A 22,054-nucleotide genomic window follows, 5' to 3' on the forward strand; every position below is an offset into this window, starting at 1 on the left:
GCTGTCACACTAGTGTCCGACATATATACACTGTTTTCGTTTTCAGTTCCAAATAATGTAATATGGTCAAACAATTCATATATACGAAAATATAATATGATAACAATAATAAAATGATTTAAAATCAAGAATTCTAAAATTGACCTATAGAATATTATGATTTATGTCTATATAGTACATACCTTCAGTTTCGATAATTTTAAGTTTTTACCAATTTATAATATTCGTCCAAAAGATTTCAACATATACGCAGTCAACAACAGTCGATATGTCGATTAACTGTTGCACAAACATGCCTATTATAATAGCTAACAGCATTTCGGATAATTGAGAGTTATCCGAATAACTTCAGTTACAATTTTGTTGCAGTGTCAAACTGTCAACCTATAAAGTCCTAAACTGACATTTCGAATGATAATTATTCAAAACAAAATTTTGCTAATCAAATTTATAATTATATAGGTAATAAATTGCAGTAGAGTAAATTTTACTGACTGGTAATAATTTCCACCCACTCCTATACGGCTATACGGGATCTGAATTTTTAATGTATAGGTAGGTACCGATGACTGTCACTGACTAGTAACTATATAATAACATCATGTCGACTTATAGTTTCGACTTTGAATTATTATTTTAATTGATACGTAATACTTCAGAGTTCAGAGATTCGGTTGATGTTTTTCATATGTAATTGTAATCATATTATGTAACAGTCCACGGCAGCTAAGGCCATCATTGGACGTAACAATACTTTACATAATATTAGATATTAAGATACATTGATTTATAGATTACAGAAAAGTTAATAATGGTTAGGTGACATAAGATAAAATCAAAAAAAAAAAATTTGAATAAGAACTATAAATATATATTATAAGTGTAGTCTGGTGATTTGAGATGCCCGTTACACTATAGGTTGATCAGATGTATCACCGAAAGAAATTGACAGAGCTTGATGATGTTGGATGGTTTGGGGATTATTGTGATTCTGCAAGGTGGTCAGATATTTACATCCTTCATCTCTCCACGATGTACACATCGCACTCCGTGAGTATGTGTTTTTAACCATGAGGGGGGCCCCGCAGCGTGCGCAGATGGTAGGTGGGAGATCTTCTTTCTTCGTAAGATATAAGTGGTTAAGGCGAATGTGCCCGATTCTAAGGTGGTTTATTGTAGACTCATATTTATTATTTACGTGGGGTATTGATGGAGAAGATCTGAGGACGTATTGTTCTTTTTGTTTCATTAAGTTTGGTATTCATTTTGTGCCATTTATTCTCCCATAGGCGAAGTGTATCTATTTTTATGACATTGTTTTATGTCAGAGTAGGAGAAGAGAGGTGAGGTACGTGCATCGTCAGGGGAGAATGGGCTAGTTTGGCGGCTTGTCAGCGCGTTCGTGGCCCTCGATGTTATACAGTGACCGATGAATAATGTAATAATATGTAATTATCATTAGTCGTAATAATAATTATACGAGTTTAAAGAATTTTTGGTTTTGTTTACTATATAATTATATACTCGTTTGAAAAAGGTGGACTCGACAATAATAATAGTTCGCAAACACGTCATATAATTTTTATAGCTCCGGTAATTAATTTAATCGTTGATAAAAAAAAAAAACTGCACTTAAGTCATTAATGACCCATCGAATAAAAATTTGAATAAGGATTTCACCTCGTAATCCGTATTATACGTACATTTTATGGTGTTGTATAAACGATGAGGTGTTTATTATATTCCGTGTCGAGCGTCAAAAAGATACATTAATACTTGTCTAAATGTCGCGCGTTAAAATGTTAACGACTTCAGAGTTCAAAGACCATATAAATATAAGTTATAACACGACTATATATTATAGTAGTTTCTAATTTGTATACCAACAGTTATAATACCTATGCATTCGATGTGCATAAATTGTGTTGTAATGTATTTATAATTACCAACTAAATATTACCAGTAAATATATTTATCGTATAATAGTATATTATGTATAGACATATAGTAGGGTATAAGTGGTAAATGGTAATCGACACAAATTAATAGGACATGTTTCTATACTTAACCATCACATCGTCTATTCGTCTGATTAATATATAGTAGTCAGCGGTCAAGAGATTATTTGTGTTTCGAAAAACACAACAATATAAATTCAGTGTCTTGTTCGATGAGAAAGTGAATCTAGTTGGTGCATTGTAGAGGAAAAAATTTCTAGTGGTTTTCAAAAGCGGCGGGAAGAACAAAAAAAAAAAAATTAAGGAAAACCGGAAATTTGTACGCAAAAGAGATTTTTAGATATAAGCAATTTTCACTGAATGTTTATATTAGCATTTATTTCTATACACCATATAATTTTCAAAAATTTTTGGCTTATTTTGAGATATTGACTGACATTTTTAGTTTCCAATTGTTTTAGTTTTTTTTTTTTATAAATGTCAATAAAATTTTATTCGTAAGGTAAAAAGCTTGAAAATTTAATACAATAGGTTCCTAATACATTGTTACAATGGTAGTTGAAAAATATATTAAAAATACATAGTCACAATTTATTGTTATAAGCATTTGAATTTCGAATTTTGATCAAATTTATCAAATTTAAAATTTAAAAACTATTTTTAAGTTAAAAATGTATAAAATATTCTACTTTTATAGCTAAAGATTAAAAATGTAAAACAAGGTTCCAAGTAAATAGGTTATACATAAATTACATTATTCACAATAATATCATGAAATATACGTAGTAATATCATGGGCTGACTGACGGTCTTCGCTCAGAATCGTTACACTTATACAATGATATTATGTCATTGAATTCGAATTTTACGCAATCCATTATAGTGACGAGTGTCCCACTTGCAGTAACCTACTGTACAGCAAAGCGACACCCACTGGCCCACCTTTTTTTAGTTTTTTACTCTTGAGTTTGTGTAATAAATTAAGACTAACACAGCCTAACACAGACACATACACATTCACACACACATGCATACACACGCGCGAGCACTGCACGTGCACTGCAGTATGTTACAGGATTACAGATTTGACTGTAAAACGCGAGTGCCGGACGTAATAATATCATTGTCCCAAATATTATTTTAATCAAACTAATTAAAAATCTGTACGTTAACCACACAGTTCATTTAATGCATGCCCATCGTATTATTATTAATACATTAGCCCCCTTTTAACTTATTGAACTTTTTTTTTTTTATTAATTTATTAACACCAAGAATTCGCTTCGCGTTGCCAATTGATTAGCGTATTGTGTAATTATTTTGTTTTCCGACAATGACGGGTATACGTTGCGACTGTCAGTCCACGATATTGTAGCACGTACGGCTTATAGCTAGAAGTGACATTCGTTATCAATGTTCGACGTTTACAAATTCGGATATTCAACAGGTCTATACGCGCTAAAACACATACAGAGAATACATTACAATTGTACACTGATAGTTATAATAGTGAGTATTATTTGTACTTTCGTTATACATAAATAACAGTAACCTATATTATGGTAGTAGCTATGCGTTTCTAACCGTAAGTAATTAATACTTATATTGTACCTATACTGGGTGATCCAATTTACGTAGGACGTTCATTATTTCAAAAACTATTTACATTTTTGAAAATATTTTTTATACATAATTTTAGGTTTTTAAAAAAAACATTTTTTAGATAGTATTTTTTTACTATTTTTAATGGTTATACAATTTTTTTTTTTGAATGACAACATGCATTTTTATTCTTTATTCCAAAGCAGAATATTTGGTGTATAGTACTTTGATATATGAAAATCGAATTTTGACGAATAGTTTATGAGTTATAAGTACAAAGTACTTAAAGTTTTGATGAGTAGAATGGAGTGGTACTCCGCGTTGGTCCACTAAACTCCACTCATCAAAACATTAAATACTTATAAATACCTAATAAACAACCTGTACGAAATTTTATTTTTATAGTTCGATATACTCCAAATGACATTGTGTTACGGAATAAGAAATTAAAATGTACGATATCACTTATCATCAAAAAGAGTTTAACCTCAAACAATTATAACGATAAAAAATTTGATTCAAAGTATGTTGTTTTGTAACGACTTAAAATTATGTTAAAGAAATATTTTCAAAAACGTTAGTGTCTTTTAAATTAATTATCAGTGTGCTACGTTAAATAGTCCACTCTCTAGAAGTTTCTCGGAAACAAACTATTTATATGTTGTTATAAGTATGAAAACAATACCTGCTATTATATACATAGGTACTCACAATACTATTATTTAAATAATTTGATACGCACAACATTTTACGGAATAAATTATACAATTTCGTATTATTGTTTATAATGAAGAAATTATACAAATAGATAAACAAAAGACAAGACACGTCTGTTCAAAATATATCTATCAATGTTCAAAACTTTCGGTTTTTGCAGGCGTTTAATTGAAGGCTTCAAGTAATTTTATTACGTCATACAGAATTTTGTCCATGTTACCTCATTGTTATTATTATTATTATTAATATTAAGGTATTCATCGAGAATAATATTAAAAAATATTATAGCCTTTTTTCATTCACAAAAATATTTTATAGTTAATGCAATATTTGCTCTATATTTATACATAGTAAAAATGTTGACATATTTAGGTGACTAGGTATTACAAATGTTTGATTATATTTAGATATTATAATTTATTAATATTATTAGTTGTTATAACATATTATATGTACATATATACGCATACATGTACACAGGCACGTACACAGAATACAATTTCAGGCGGGGCGGGGGTTTACAAAATATAGCAATACAAATTGTACATTTTGTTTTCCACATACAATGAAGGTTTCAATTATTGGACGAAGAATAGATCGATTTTCATTGACTTGTTTTTTTCGTGAAGTATCTATCTAATTTGCAATATTATTCTTTTTGTTTTCCATTACTTAAATAAATTCTTCAGAGCAAATGTTTGAAAGTTTATGAAACTCAGATTTTGAATGATGATTAAAACGTTCGATGGCATCCATTTTGTAAAAGGTTTTATAATCAGAGCACCTAGTTTTTAATGATTCCCTTTACCAACACTGTTATTGGCAAATAGTACACAGCATTTACACAGGGCACCTTGCACTTTTTCGGAGTAAACAAGCCGAGGAAAACGGTTTAACCAATTTAATTGAAATTTCAGCCGCCTTAGTTGTTCGATGGGAAATTGATATTTTTTGGGTGGTGTCCATGGACTTTTTAATAACTATAATAAATATATTTTTTTGCATCATTTCTATTATTAGAAGCTGATAAAAATAATCCAATATCCAGAGAATAATTTTTTAACGATTCATTGTCTATATTTGTATCAAGTTGGGTCTGCAAAGCGTTTGGTACATCAACTTCGGTTGCAATATTTTCAATATTACTCGATTTACTTTCAGTTTCTTCGTTATTTTTAATTTTTTTTACCCCAAAATTGAATAATGATGGTTGATCACTATTTCTTTTCATTATAAAAAAAAATTAAATATATAATATTTAATAAATTTGGTTATTTAATCAGTTTTCATAAGTTAGAACTCGCAAAAATGAACCCCCCCCCCCCCCCCCCCCCCGGGTATACGTGCCTGCATGTACACATTGTAATAATTCGATTTGTTTCGTAATAAAATCAACATTTTATAAATACCCATAATTTAGTTGTAATAATTTGTTATAATGATCACGTTTTAACATGGTACAAAATATTATTATCATGGAGAGTAAGTACTGTAGTTATTAGCTGTAGTGTTAAGTGTAAACGTACACCTACATGTAGTGTAGTTGTAATACGTTCGTCAATATATGCTATGATTTTTAAATTACAACATAATCATTTTGAAACGAAACATAAAACTAAGTGACATCATACAACATACCTAATTAATTTATATTTATTTTCTACGATATCAATAGACAATAATACTATAGAAGACAAAAATAACTAGAGTGCCTTATATATAACTTATATATGAAATATTATATAATTCGTCAATAGTGAAATATTTCAGTGTCATTGTCATTATCATATTATGAGTAGTTTTAAATCGGACAAACGACGGTGATAAAAACTAAAACAACTAAACGTTTTGTAAACACCATCTATTACACATGTCTGTACGTTATATCATGGTGTTGGTGTATAGTACAGTCATACGCTCGTACGGTGCAGTAGATATAGGTAGTACGCGTCTAAACGAATCTGAAATCTTGCGTGGTGCCAGAAACAAACAAAAAAAAAATGCGATTATTTAGATAATTTCGTTGAACAAGACCGTAGTGCCAAATAAGACATCAGCAGCACGTCACAATCGTCGTGACTTGCGATTCGAGCGAAATAATTACTGATCATTGTCTTTCGAAACAAATCCTTGAAAGTTCGCTTCTCACACTACCAAATTGTCTCTTCTTATATTGACACAGTTTTTTTTTTATTTTGGGATGTTTATATATTTTTTTTTTTATACTTAATGTTATAATTGATAGGTATTCTACTACCTCTTACAATATTGGAGGTGTCCTATAGGTACCGTCGAATTTAAATTCAACAATCTCTTATAAAATAGTCACATAACCACTATTGTGAGTTGCGATGATTTTACTATTCACTTGCATTATACATTAATACCTAATAAAAAGATTATCGGTTTTATTACGGTAAACAGTAATTATTTTTCCTTATTCAAATATTTGTACCTGTTCAACGAATTCACGTGTATTTATATGGTCTCATTATCAAATACTGTTATCACTGTTTTACAATAGCGTGTAGCTATAATATGTGCAATATTACATGTTGTTGGATATTATGTGCTTATAGCTTGTAAATAAATGGACAACCCGAGGTATGAACACGACAATGGCCTACATCAAAACGCAACTGTTATCAATGGCAATCTACAGTTAAATTATGATACAGTAAACAATGATGTTATCTGTAAGTATCGCATACCTATAATACTAAACTACTTAAATTAGAAATTAACTGATGATTATTTTCAAAAATAGATTTTAGTCACTAGATTAGTAAATTAAATTTCTTCTAATTAAATTAACATTTAGGTAGGTACTATAATGTAATTTAAGATACTAGATTAAGTTGAGAATTCGAAATAGTTTGATTTAATTTCAATATATTTTTATTATGAATTTAAGAAAATATTTTAAGTTTCATATAGAAGAGTAGTGTGTGAAGATAGCTTTTAGTATTCTATAATACTTTGTTATTAGACGTGGGAAGTTACACAGACAATAATTTCGGTACATTTCTCTATTTTCTCTCGTGATTTTGGTCTTAGTTATTTATTTTATATCCAGCGTATATGGTTCTACTGACACCACTCTATCTCTTTTATAGGTATAACGATAGAAACCTAGTTACATATCTTCAGCAATCTGTAATTATTTCCTGAAATCATTAATTTTTCAAAACGTCAAAGATGTATGGTTTGAGTAACGAGTGCAGAGTATTGGATATTCAATTGTCTATCTTTCCATTCACGTTTATAAATCCCGTATAGTATATTTAACTATTTAAGTATATTATACAATAACACAAATAACACAATGTACTCGGTCATAATTATATTCAAATTTACTGCTTGTAGTAGATCCAAGTGGTGTACAAACGTTTTAAAAAAAGAACGAAAGACAGAGGTGTAGTACCTATTATTACAGTAGTAACAACTATATCATCAAAACAAATTATTAAAAGCTCAGTCTGATAATTAACAAGTATGGCATATTATTAATGAAGTAATAGGCAAATCAAACAAAAGTAAAATATGTAAAATATAATTTCAAACAATTTATTGTAATTCCAATATTTAAAGCAGGTAATAAAATGGCATGTGGGAATTGTAGACCGATATCAATTTATTTAACTTAATCAAACATTTTTTAAAAAATGTATAAAAAGCAGATTACTTGATTTTTTAAACAAAAAATTTTTCTTTTCGAATCAACAATTTGGTTTCAAATCTGGATTTTCTACTATATATGCACTTTTTGAAGTGGAAAACTTTGATAGATAAATATTGACAATAATAATAATATAATGGGAATTTTAGATGTCCAGAAAGCTTTTGATTGTGTTGATTATAAATTAATAATTAATAAATTAGAACACGCAGGTATTCGTGGTATACCAAATAGATTACTTAAATCCTGTCTAAGTGGTAGAACTCAAACTTAATGATCAGTATAATGAAATCCAAGACGTAAGGCTACAAGGCACAGTTCTAGAACCCTTATTATTCATAATCTTTATTAATGATCTCATAAAAATTCCCGCGAACTTAAATACTGAAATTCTAAGCTTTGCTGATGATATAGTGATTCTATTATCTGAAAAACAATAAATACTTGATATTATGAAGCAAATAAAACACTAAATAATATTAATTTATGGTGCTGCAAGAACAAATTTAAACTAAACTTATACAAATCTAAATATATTTGTTTTAGTCCACAAAAGTATAATTTTTAAATGAAAATAGTCTAATAGTTCGTTCTTTAAAATGTGGTTCAGTTTCGGATAATACGTGTGAGACACAGTGTGTGGAACTCGAAAAAGTGAAAGAATTAAAATACCTTTGCCTAATTCTTGATTATAGACTTAAGTGGAATAGTCATATTAAGTATATAAATAATAATCTACGTAAATTCTTCATCATTTTTAAAGAGGTTAAATATTTATTTAATAACTCATATAAAAGAATTATTTATTTATCCTTGGTGCAATCTGTATTTACTTATGGTATTTAAATATGGGGAGGTACTTATAACAATCATATATCTAGACTAAATATAACCATTAATTGCATTACTAAATATCTACTGAATTTGCCAATTCAAACAAGTAGGTACCAAGTTAATCTATAAGGAATTAAAAGTAAATGATTTCAGGCATACTTTTAATTTTAATACTCTATAGTCGAATTTTATAAAAATATGCATCTAATTATCTCCTTGGATCATGATTATAGTACTAGATACAAATATAATATAAATATAAGTTAACCTAGATATAATAAAGTTTTCTGCCAAATGAGTGTTTTATACAATGTTCTAAAATTATGCTAAACTTTAAATATTAATATAAATCATTTTTGTAATTTAAAGTCTTTTAAAATGTATGTAAAGAGTCTTGATTTATCTGGTATATAATTAATATAAGTAATTTTAAATATTATATATTTCCGTATTTACTTACTTATACTATATTATTTTTTTCCTTATTTTTGACCTTTATTCTAATTAAAATATTGCTTACTATACTTTTTATTCTAATGTGTACTATTACTTTATGCTACTATATAATATTTAAATTGTAACTAATAAGAACCGCCCCCCCCCCCCCCCCCCCGCAGAACAAGCTTGTCTTTTAGGGGTACTGCAATTTAATTTATGTTAATTGTATATACCTATAATAATGTATAACCCTATGTTTTTGCAGAATATTATTATTATACCACGATACAAAGCTGTAGTTGGAATACATTTTCATAATATAAAAACAATTAACTAAAAAAAAATGTACCTATATAATATTATAATATACATTTTTATAGATTTTTATGCATTACACGTGTAATAAATTTATAACATTTTAAATTAAATATTTTTATAGTATAAATTCTAGCAGTCTTTTTTTCTTTTGGAAACGATATCGATCACAACATCTGAATTTAAGAGATAGTAAGATACTAGGTACTTGATCTAATAAGTTTCGTAAATAGTTTTTTAATATTTACATGGTAGAAACTAAAAAATGTACTTTCTGGTGTTGAAGTCGAAACTGGTAGTATAAATAATAATTTCAAAAGAAAATTTTTTTGGAAAAAATGCAGAATTACATTAAGTATACTTCAGTCTTCAATAGCCGAATTCGTGTAAAAACTGCACTACGGGTATAGTACTCAATGAGTTATCGATAAAATATCGTCTGTGACGTATTCACGTATTTTTAAAACATAGCAAAATAAATGCCATCAAAATTCGTATTCACACGACTATATATTTATATATTTATATAATTATATATAATATAAATTATAATATATTCCTATAAGGTATAAGTATTAAAGTGTATAATAATACAAACATAATATACAGTTATCAATTATCATATTATTATATTATAAAATATTATTAGGAAAACATGGTATATTTTTATAATTAATTTAATTTCATAAATTAAATTTATTACTTATAACTATACAAAAGTCAGTCTGGCGATAACGTTCACCATGAACACACGCTTTTTAGTTCACTCCGTTATCTGTATTTTAATTATATAAATTGCGTTTTCTTTTTCAACGTATATCATATTATGGTTCGTTCCGGTAAAAGTCCGCCTCGTACGCCTACGTCATCAAAAAGAATATTATCCAGTTCTTCTTCAAATTCTCCACTTCACGAGGGGAAAAAGACCAAGACTTTAACCTCACCAAACCGTGTCGCTGTTTTCGCCTCAATCGACACTAACGATGACTCTATGTTTGATGCGACGCCACCTTCCCGCGAAGTCAATGTTGTACCTTCATCTCTCCCTTCTGACCAGGCTGAGTCCTTGGCTCCGCCTTTATACATCAGAAACATCAATAACTTTTCCGCATTCAAGGATGTATTAATTAAGACCGTTGACCCCAAGGGGTTTACATGTAAGTCCTATCCTTCATACCTTATCGTCCATCAAATTATTTGATGGAAACTAACGCCAGTTTCCATACTTTTCGTCCTCACTGTCAGCGTCCTTTCAGAATCGTTATCAGAAACCTCCATCATTCCACTCTCAGTGCTGACATTTCGTCCGCATTGTCGGAAAATGGACACATAGTGAAGCAAGTCCGCAATATAAAAAAGGGGGGATAAGTAGATGTCACTCTGCTGTACAGTAGGTTACAAGTGGGTTACTGTAATGGATGGTGTTAAATTTGAATTAAATGATATTATATCATTGTATAAGAAAAACGATTCTGAGCGAAAACGGTCAGTCAGCCTATGATATTACCAAGTATATTTGATGATATTATTGTGAATAAAGCAATTTATATATAACCTATTACGTGGAGCCTTGTTTTAAATTTTCAATCCTTAGCCATAAAAGTTAAAAATGTATAAATTTTTAACTACAAAATAATTAATAAATTATAAATTTGATAAATGTTGTCAAAATTTGAACTTTAAATGCTTATAAAAAAAAATTGTGCCTATGTATTTTTAATATTTTTTAACTGCTATTAGAACGATATATCAGGAGCCTTATATTAAATTTTCACGCTTTTTTACCCAACAAATAAAATTTTATTGATATTTATAGAAAAAAAAACTAAAAAAATTGAAAACCGACAATGTCCGTAAACAGCTCAAAAAGAGTCAAAATAATTTCAAAATGTTATGGTGTATAGAAAATGCTAATATAAACATTCAGTGAAATTTTATCTACAGACATTCGTTTTTTAATTACAATAAAATAAGAAAATTGTTACACGAGAAATCGAGGGAATATCAAATGTTGTAAAAATATAAATTTCAGATACTCATAAAAATTTAATTTAAGTTTCTTGTAGACATTTTTTTTTTGATAAAGGTAGACAAACTTATGAGTAATCTTATATTACATTTTCAAATCTTAGATTTAAAAAGAAAAATTTTTATGAATTCTCAACTCAAAATAATTTGCTAATTTTCGTGATTTTTCCTTATTTTGTCAAAATTTGAACTTTAAATGCTTATAAATAAAAACTGTGACTAAGGATTTTTAATTTCTTTTGTTTTTCATGTCGCTTTTGAAAACTTCTGGGAAATTTTTACTTTTGACCCCCCCAAAGTACCAACTAGATTCACTTTCCTATCAGAAAAGTTACTGAAACTACAAAAAATCCAAGCACTTTTACTGCCCTAAAAGATGATGACAGACACAAAAAAAAAAAAACACACATCATAGTAAAATCAATACATTCATCGCTTCGCTCAGAATCTAAAAAAAATAACCGTCCTCTCCCAAAAATTATTTAATGAACCATATTATGTGTCTGGAATTTTTTATTTTTGCAAATTAGGACATTTTAACTTTACACTAAGTTAAGTTACTTTTTTTTCAAAGTTAAATTTTAACTTAATGAGTTAACGAAAAAAAATACGAGTAACTTTAAACTTAACTTTACTTAATTACTTAAAAATAACTTTACTTAACGAGTTAAAAAAAAAATCGTTAACTTGTCTAGCCTTGATAATATGTGATGTACATGATAGGGCTTAATGCAGAGTTTTATGTTTAAAACTGTTTTAAAAATTAGCTTCAGTTGAAGTTTAAAGAAAACATAAAAAATACCAACCCTGGTTAATAGTATGATCGAATTTTTCTTTTTTTTTAGTGGCAGTGGACGACGTGGAATCGTCAAAACTTGATTCTAATCAGAAGACAACATTTACCCAACACACTAAAAGCACTTGTCTAAAAAATATAACCACTTTTACCAAAAGAAAACTATTTATATTACAATGGATTCCTTCTTATTCGGGTGATGACTTTCTTGGCGATCTCTTGGCTGGCATAACGATCGGCTTAACTGTAATACCTCAATCAATGGCATTGGCGAGCATAGTCGGAGTACCAGCTCAGGTACGTGGAGTTAGGTCCATTGCAATGACACATAATATTATATAGACATAATTGAATGGAATTTCTTTTTTACAACAAATTAGTATTATTTTTTTTTTAAGTCGGGATTTACACCATACACGCGTAACTTAATGTATAGGATATAGACTATAGATTATTTAATCATTATAGTATTGATTAAACATAGTATACCTACTGTGGATAATCAATGACCATTGATCATCATTATCATATTTTGTTATAGATATACTGGGCATAATCAATAATCATTGATCGTAGTTATCATATTTTGTTAAGATATTCTAAGTGTAAAAATATTTTGTTATCATCACATTGCACCAAATTTTTTTTCAATAAACTAAAACCATTTTTTTTTCAGTATGGTCTTTATAGTTCCTTTGTCGGGACATTCATTTACTTACTATTTGGCACCAGCAAAGTAGTCCCTATGGGACCCACCGCTATCGTAGGTCTGTTGATTAACAACACGATCGGGACCCGGGGATCAGCGTACGCGACGTTGTTGTGCTTCCTGACCGGCATCATCCAGACGCTGATGAGCTTCGCAGGCTTGGGGATCATCGTCAACTTCATATCCGTACCGGTGTCTTCGGGGTTCACGTCAGCCTCAGCCATTCTTATCATTACTTCCCAGGTGAAAGACCTTATTGGCGTCAAGGGTGGCGGCGGAAACCTGTTTAAGATGGTCCGAACCGTGTTGGAGCACATCAATAATATAAGCATGGGAGACACGGTCATGGGCTTTGGGTGCATAGCGGCAGTGATGCTCTTAAAGGTATACGATATTATATGCATATATGTAGTAATATACGATAGGCAAGTGTACATAATTTCACTGTATACGAATTAAATATTATGTTTTATAATAAAATGTAATTTGAAACAAAGACTGTTGCAGAAATAAATAGGTTTAAGTGTCACACTGTTTGATGAGCATATATATATATTGTTTAAATTACAAGTAGTTTTACACGCATCATGGACACTTGGTACACGCCTATATCTGTATATTATAATGTGTTATTGAAATGAAATTTTCTTTTAAGATAAGTATATTATGTCAAAATATACATATTTTGATATTTTGATATTAATTATGTATAAATGTACAGGGTAACGCTATTTTTAATGATTGAACTGCAGTAAAATATAGTTTTATTACCTATACATCATGTGTAATACACTTGGGTATACCATTACTTATACTTATATAGTTATATATATTATAAAGTAAAATTAGTAAATTAAATACGTTAACTACCCGTTATAAGAACATTATTATCTGTTTCTATCGTGGCTTTTTTTATGAAATATATTTTTGCAAGCTAGCTTGCCTATTCCAATATTTTACTTCTTAGAAACTGATGGATTTTTAGTTTGCTATGTACCTAAAGTTTTTGAATATCATCGGTTTTTCTCCTTTAAAAAACTCCTGAGTGCTTATTCTATACTTTTTCTTTCGAAAACCAGAGACATTTATTGTTTTTACCCATATTTCACACGCGTATGTTACTGCGGGGTGCAATTAGGGAGTGGGCTTGGTGAGCTTAGCATCCGTGGGTCACTGTTACTATAAATAATTTGGCCCACCCACAATTCACAAACAAATTTCAAGTTGCACCTACGGGTGTAAATATGTACCGTTTATTGTGTATAACCTCCGTTTAGTTCTTCTTGACAGTAGTTTTGATGATAACATATCTTTCATTGTGAGAATATGTACATCTATAATTATTCTAAATCAAAAATAATATAATTAGGTTGCCTATGTTGAATTTTGATTAATTTGAATATAATTAATAATTTTTTTTTTTTAGACAATATTAAATAGCTTATTAAAATTAGAGGTGTTAAGCTTTTCTAACTGTAATTTTATTATACATGTATAATAATGATGTATTTTTTTCAGGCGTTCAGTACTACGCGGATAGGTTCAAAAGAAGAAGAACTACAAACTATGTGGCAAAAATATGTAAACAAGGCCATCTGGGCGATCGGTGCATTCAGAAATTCATTTGTAGTAATCGTATGTAGTATTATCTGTTATTGGTGTGTACATAAAACAAACCACGATATTACGTCCGATTGGCCACCACCAATCCCGTTCAAAGTCATCGGTAGGTAAATTACCAATCTGTGCTTTATACATATTATTATAATACAATTTACAATAAATAAAATCAAACGTAGTTGTACGCAACAATAAATTAATTATCGGTTGGAAAAACGACATAATATATGAGTATAGGTTATTATTTATTTTAGATAAAACTTTTTGGTACAAAAACTTTTAAATTTGAGAACAAATTATATTTAAGAATTTACTTGTATAGTCGTATGCACAATTTTTTTACATTTATTTTTGACTTCAAAATACAAAAAACACCAAGTTACCTATAACTATAGGTATACAATAGATAATCTATGTATATATAATATATTCAATACTTTGAAACATTACGTAACGCAATGCATTTGTTTACTATGAAATAGTATACAAATACAAATAAGTAATTACAAACAATTAAAATATTACCTATATTAAACAATTTTCATTATATTTACAGCTAATTTACAAAAAGTTATCTTCATATTTAACTCAATAGTTAACTCAATATTTATGTAAATTAAATAGGTACCTATACTTACTGTCTTACTATTAGTACCTAATTAATAGTTACTTATATTGTTAAATGCAATCATTATTCAAGAGGTTTTAAATTTTAATGATTTACACCAGTAAACCAGTTGTCATCGGGTGTTAATAGTTATAAATTATTTAAATTATAATACAAAAAGTATTGAAATACGCAGTTAAATTATTACTATATCGATTAGCTGTTGTTTTATTGAATTTATAGACAGACTATAATTGTACATCGAATTGTTGTTTTTTAAAATTCTTTCAAAGCCAGTAAAACTAAAACATGTTTATTTCTAATTTTCTAAATAGTTTACATACCGACTGTGTTGTGAACTATCTAGTCGTTAATTAATAATATTTACCTATTCTAATTTCTAAGTCGTTCCTGTGACTTTTTCAAGGCAAAATACCCTACGGATTACCCCATTTACAGTGGCCGGAGTTTAGCAACAATGACGAGAGTTTCTTCGACATGATCTTCTTCATGGGCTCAGGAATCATTGTGATACCACTAATATCGTTACTCGAAAACATATCTCTCTGCAGAACGTTTGGTAAGTTCCACAATAGGTACTGTAATATACAGCTATCATTAACAGCTATGTAAAAAATGTAATCAAAAAATAAACTAATTTACATACTCATATAAAACATAATATTATATAGATATAGATATTAGATAGATAAATGTTGAAAGTTTTCGAATCGGAGGAGGGTTCTCAAATCTAAACTGCCAATCTCAGTTGAGAAAAACAAAATAAGTATCAGAAATATTATTTCTTTTACACTAGGTTAGAGAAATAATATCAAATGCACCTACTACTGCCCCTATCCAGATCCAACGGGGCCGCTAGTGATTCATATTATATTCTCAATACACTTTTATATTAGACTAACCATGGTATTGTAATACAAGTAATAACTAATAAGTATACACAACTAACTCTAGAAACCGTGGTATAATAATATAATATTATGTATCACATTATAATATTATTATTATTATTTTGGTTGAGGCTTCAACAACTGAGGTCATTAGCCTGTGGAACTGTGGAAGAGGGTACTGTAGGTTTTGAACATGTGTGTGTTTGTTTTTGGCAGAATTTTTTAGTGAGCACCTGTAGGTTCTGCCATACCCGGGTGGGGGATGACAGCCTCTCTCTCCGGACACCGTGACTGCCCGAAAAAAAATTCCGCCTGTGGCCGAGTTCAAACCGGTGAAGGTGCGCGTCGCAACCGACACCTTAGTTCGGCCACTCCTTCCCACTATAATATTATTATATTTTACACAATTTTATGGTTAATTTTTATCATAGCGCTTGGAAGTGCTTTTGTCAATGCTTTTTAACCTACTTTTGTTCAATTATACATTACAAATTTTTCAAATATAACCTAACAAAATATGCGTATTATAGCGGAGGGTAAGCCAGTGGACACGGACCAAGAGCTGTTGGCAATTGGTCTGGCGAACCTCGGCAATTCGTTCTTCCAGGGTTTTACTGGGTCTGGCGCTATCGCCAGAGGAGCACTCAACTATTCGAGTGGCGTGCGCACACCCCTTGGAGGTCTATACACGGGTAATTATTTTTTTATGAACAATTATGTTAGGATATATTGGTATACCACTACGTGTTTGCAAAAAAATTGTAATGGGATTTAAAGTTTAGGACTTACTGTTATGGCGGCATTGGTGTATTTGACACCATATTTCTATTACATCCCGAAGACCTCGCTGGCCGCCGTTATAATCGCCGCCTCGTTTATGATGGTCGACGTCAATATTGTCAAACAAATTTACAGGTCAAAAAGTACGTATATTATGAACATTTTGCGTTTCCGTTTTAGAATTACACGGTACGCGTATAATGATATTGGATCATACAAAATAGAATAGTGAGGAGACAATACCTAAACCTAATACCTGTGACCATAGCCCAAGTACCTACTTAGCTACCTACGATATAAAAATAGTAGATAATTCGTTCGAATTTCCACAAAAAGTGTTATAATCACTTATAACTACGCTACGCTCATCCTCTCATCTACAAATATATTACAAATAAAAATACAATTTAACACGTTTTTTTTCACTTTTGCCAAAAATTTATAATAGGAATTACCTATTACTACTCCCAACTCCAGAAAAATATCAAAAAAGTTTACCAACATATTCATTACATATAATATTCATCAATGTATATTACGCTAATGTGAGAACTTGAATCTAGAAAATTAAATCCCAGTAATAACAACCCTCGGAAAGAAATGTTAAAGAAATTGTCTTCAGGGCAACTATAATTAATAATATAATATTATGAAAAAACATACAGGTACCTAGACTATTGCAAGTTGACACTACATAGTATTTACATATTTTTACTTTATGATGGTCAATAGGAATTCAATAAATTATAATAAATAAAAATAAAAAGAATATGGTTATTTATAAATTAAACAAACATTGTTAAAACTAATATTTTAATTACTTACACTTATATTTTTTTCCCGATCGATGAATAGTTATTGCCTATTGGTATATCTCACCGTTAACGCAAATGTAAATTAGACGTTTTATCAACGTAATCAAATTTGTGTGTTTCCGAAAAAAAAAGTGCATAGAATATAGGTAATTCTACCTACTTATGTTATACCTATTAATTATATTGTAGCTTTATATAATATATTAGTATACAGGGCGATTGACCAAGCATGCTCGCCCCATTTTTCCTTTAATAATGAATTTATTCAAATTCTGATGTTTTGAATTGTTAAATATACTCATAGACCGTATTTTCAAATTCTTGAATTTTATTGTACTACTTAAGGAGTGTCCTGTGACCTGTGGCGATACAAACTTTTGTTTTTTAAATGAGAATTCCCTTTTTTTACTGTAAATTATTTAGTGGATAATTTTTTTGAACATGTTGATTTACCTAATTTAAAATTTGAATGAGTAGTTTCTTAGCTATTAAAATGTTTGTATTAAAGATAATAGTCCTTAAAAATGGTTTTACAATTTTACATAAATATAAAATTTACGTAAAACTGTATCTATTATTTATCATACTTGGTCCATTTTTAGAAATTATTAATATTGATAGATTAATATTAATGACTTTACTGTAGTTTTAAAATCACCATAGCCCCCATATCTTATAAATCCATTACCGTGAACCTTTTATAGTTTTATCCTTGGAACACTAAGTTGAATAACTCAAAAGCTACCCTTACGAATTTTGTTTCTGATTATTTACAGTTGAAAAATTTGTCCGTAAAAAAATGAAATAAATTAAAATAAAATAATCCCCAAAATATGTTAATATATAAATATTTAATACTCCTAAAAATCCGGGATGATCAACTATGACTTTAATACTATTTTAGGTACACCGTATAAACATTTTTTCAACTACAAAGCTATAGGCTATATTTTATCACCCACTAAACTGTGTCTGCAATCTAACGCAGCTACAATCTAGGTATAGATTGCTTACCTGATAATATACTGTTCGCATAACCATAAGCGAATCTCACGGGCAACTCCACGCGGGATGGCTAAAAATTAAAATATAATATGATTTTGTTTCCATATGCGCAGCGGCCACAGTGAATTACACCTAAAAAGAATTAATTAATCACAATTTTTTCCCGGGCAACGCCGGGTTATTTAGCTATTTATAATATATTACTAAAATATTACCTGTAGGTATTAGTTCATTTCTGGCACAGTTAAATGAGGTTTTTTCGCTCGTCGATCGTAATACAAAACAACGAGATATTATAACATAATATTAATACAGTGATACCCGTATAATATGACGGATAGTTACGACTCACGGGACCATCAAAAGAGTCCGTTATAGACAGGCACATTGGAATACTTATCTTTTTGCGGAGATATTATCATTTATCATTGTCCATTCGAGAGAGGTGTCCGCAATGTCCGCTGTGTAGGTACAGCCATACAGGTGGTGTCTGTTAAGACCCCTTAACTGGGTAGTGCGTTTCACTATATAATATTATATACCAACGAGTACCTATTATTATTATTATTATTATTATTTTCATGGCAATTAACGCGTTTATTTGGCTGTCCGCAGAAAGAGATTTGGTACTCATGTTGATCACGTTCTTCTCGTGCTTGTTTCTTCCACTGGAATACGGTGTGCTCATCGGCATCGTTGCGAACGTCGGGTTCATAATGTTCAGTGCTGCCAAGCCCAAAATATCTATCCAAGTGCAAAAGGTCGGATCCGTTATTAACGTCAAAATTAAAAACAAATATTATTAGTGCAGAGGATTTCTATCATTTGCATAATATTTGTTTTGCGTGATCGTAAAGACCAGCTAGATACAAATTTGTTTTATGTTACAAGAAAATATAAATCTGTAATTTTACGGAACATATTTTTGCATATTTTGATTTTTGAGACATATTTAGGTTTATTTTTGTATTTTATTGGTATTTTTTTTTTTAATAATGTTTACCAAAACAAATATCCAGTAATTATTCTATAATATTTATTAATTAAACCTTAAAAAAAAAATTTAAGTGCATACTTTTAGAGCATATTTTAGGGTTTTTAAGTGCATAAGTGCTTGCATTAACTGATGTTATGGGTTTTAACTTTTAAGTCCTCTGCTCTAAATCTCTAATTATTAAAAAACAATCGTTCATTCGCAACCTATACGTATATGAATACGTTTGCTGAAATTTTAATTGTTTTCTTAGAACCACGACGGGATCAAATACTTGTTGCTAACACCGGACCGGTACTTGATATTCCCTTCGATGGAACACGTACGGCAGACGATAACCAAACACGGCCTCGCTCTTGGGATCCCTGTAGTCATCGACGGTTCCAGTATATTTGAGGCAGATTTCACAACGGCAAACGTACGTACCACATAATAAACCATGCCATAGACGTGCGCAAGGGGTATGTAGCTGGATACTTACCTTGAACGCCTTCCTTTAAAAAATTTAAAAGATGAATACAAATTATTATGACTTTTTATCTTGAAGCACAAAAATAAGAATAAAGATGGATATTATAGTCATAAGATAGTAAATTAATCAAAATTTCAGTTGGATTTTAAAAACCAATTTCTACCAACATTATTGTTTAAAGACACAGACAGTTAGTTTATAGTTATATTTGTCGATATCTGTGTGCAGATTAATGTATCAGATTTCAGATAAAATATCCAAATTGGGTACAAACAGCAGACAGCCCAATATTGAAGTATTTGAATAATTTTAATTCTCGAAGGCAATTATTGGTAATTTAGAGAGAGTTCCGATTGGTTTAATAAGTTGCACGCTGAACTTAACTGAATTTAACAGGTGCCTCTGATATAACTACCTACTTATACTACAACTTACAAGTCAAACAGAACTTTGGTAATAATTATATTAATATTTTTTTTTCATGATTTACAGGTATTTGCCATGATGTCACGGGACTTTTCAAAAAAAGGACAATTCTTATACTTGTTTAATCTAAAACCCAGCGTAGCTAATGTATTCAAAGGAATAAAAAATTGTAATATTTTTTTGTGTGCAAATAAAGACGAGTTAGACGAACTGCTAAGAAAACATTTGCAAGTTTTTGAATTTGTTTTCTAAACACCCGTGCTATGTTTTAATTTGAATATTTATTATTATTTTTTAGTGGACCGTCACAAATTCAAGAACAATATCAAAACGAAACAATTTGGACTTCAAAATTGTAAACTTAAAACAAATGATCTTTGAATAAAATACAATATATTGGTTTTAAGTAAATTAAAATTATGTGTGGCAGTTTATAAGACTTTAGATGTTTCGAAAACGAAACGAGTTGAATGTAATTATTTGGCTGAAATATAATATCATCATTGATTATAAATGTATGTAATATACTCTTATCAGTATACTTAGATCAATAAATATATATTGTAATCAATGATGATTTGACGTGTTCTGTCGCAGTGTCACGTAACATATAACTTATGAGCATATTATATTTTATTATTTATACAATAAAAGGAGAGTATATAATATTTATGTACAAATGTTTATCAAGTGGTTGTTCGTGTTATTGTGTATTTTATATTTATAAATAGATCATCATTAATATAATATGTCATTGAACCCGTAAAGATAAGTCTGATTATGCCCTCATACAGTGGCGGCGTCAGATATTTTTTATTGAGGGGGCGATACAGGGGAAAATTTTTTTCTGGTGGGGCATTTATGTATCGTTACTTGATCACCCACTAATTTGCTTATATCATAATATTACATTCAGAAAGTATTGCTAAAAATGTTTTGGGTATAATATGCTATAATTCCGAATAATCAAAAAAAAAAAATAATTAAATAATTAATTAATAAAATGTCTGTATTTACTTACATATTTTTAACATAATAATAGAATCCAAAGTCGGTATAAGGTATAACCTAAACAAGTACTTATAATATGTTTTATATAAACTTGTAATAAGGTTATATGACTTATGACATACGAATGTGTTATAATATGTACATTCATATTTTATGTTCATTGCAATTAAACAAATAAAGAGAGGGCTTTTTCAATATCTAAATAGCAACATATTGGTATTATCTATTAAAATTAAAATAAATAAATGGAATTTATTATGTTAGCATTATTTATTTTATTTTATTATTATGATTTATGATTATATCTAAATATCAACATACCATTAGTTATTAGTTA

The 22,054-nt window shown here is 29.3% G+C and overlaps 1 protein-coding gene across 7 annotated transcripts; it reads left to right on the forward strand.

Moving 5' to 3' along the window:
• Positions 1-3,007: 3,007 nt before the first annotated feature.
• Positions 3,008-21,396, forward strand: LOC132939443 (sodium-independent sulfate anion transporter-like). 7 transcript variants are annotated; one of them, XM_061006607.1, is made up of 12 exons: positions 3,008-3,467; positions 6,857-6,973; positions 12,417-12,664; positions 13,044-13,460; positions 14,595-14,802; positions 15,731-15,883; positions 16,745-16,906; positions 16,997-17,137; positions 19,430-19,575; positions 20,062-20,226; positions 20,773-20,933; positions 21,005-21,396. In XM_061006607.1, exons 2-12 carry the CDS (start codon positions 6,868-6,870, stop codon positions 21,063-21,065), a joined length of 1,968 nt encoding a protein of 655 aa, XP_060862590.1. In that variant the 5' UTR covers positions 3,008-3,467; positions 6,857-6,867; the 3' UTR covers positions 21,066-21,396. The 7 variants fall into 7 exon arrangements, 6 of the variants coding, with proteins under 6 accessions (XP_060862590.1, XP_060862592.1, XP_060862591.1 ...); XM_061006609.1 differs by lacking the exon at positions 3,008-3,467 and adding an exon at positions 6,226-6,618; XM_061006606.1 differs by lacking the exon at positions 3,008-3,467 and adding an exon at positions 10,390-10,700 and having other exon boundaries at positions 6,853-6,973.
• The last annotated feature ends 658 nt before the right edge of the window (positions 21,397-22,054 follow it).

This window comes from Metopolophium dirhodum, chromosome 2 (assembly GCF_019925205.1).
Source record: "Metopolophium dirhodum isolate CAU chromosome 2, ASM1992520v1, whole genome shotgun sequence".
Lineage (NCBI taxonomy): Eukaryota > Metazoa > Arthropoda > Insecta > Hemiptera > Aphididae > Metopolophium > Metopolophium dirhodum.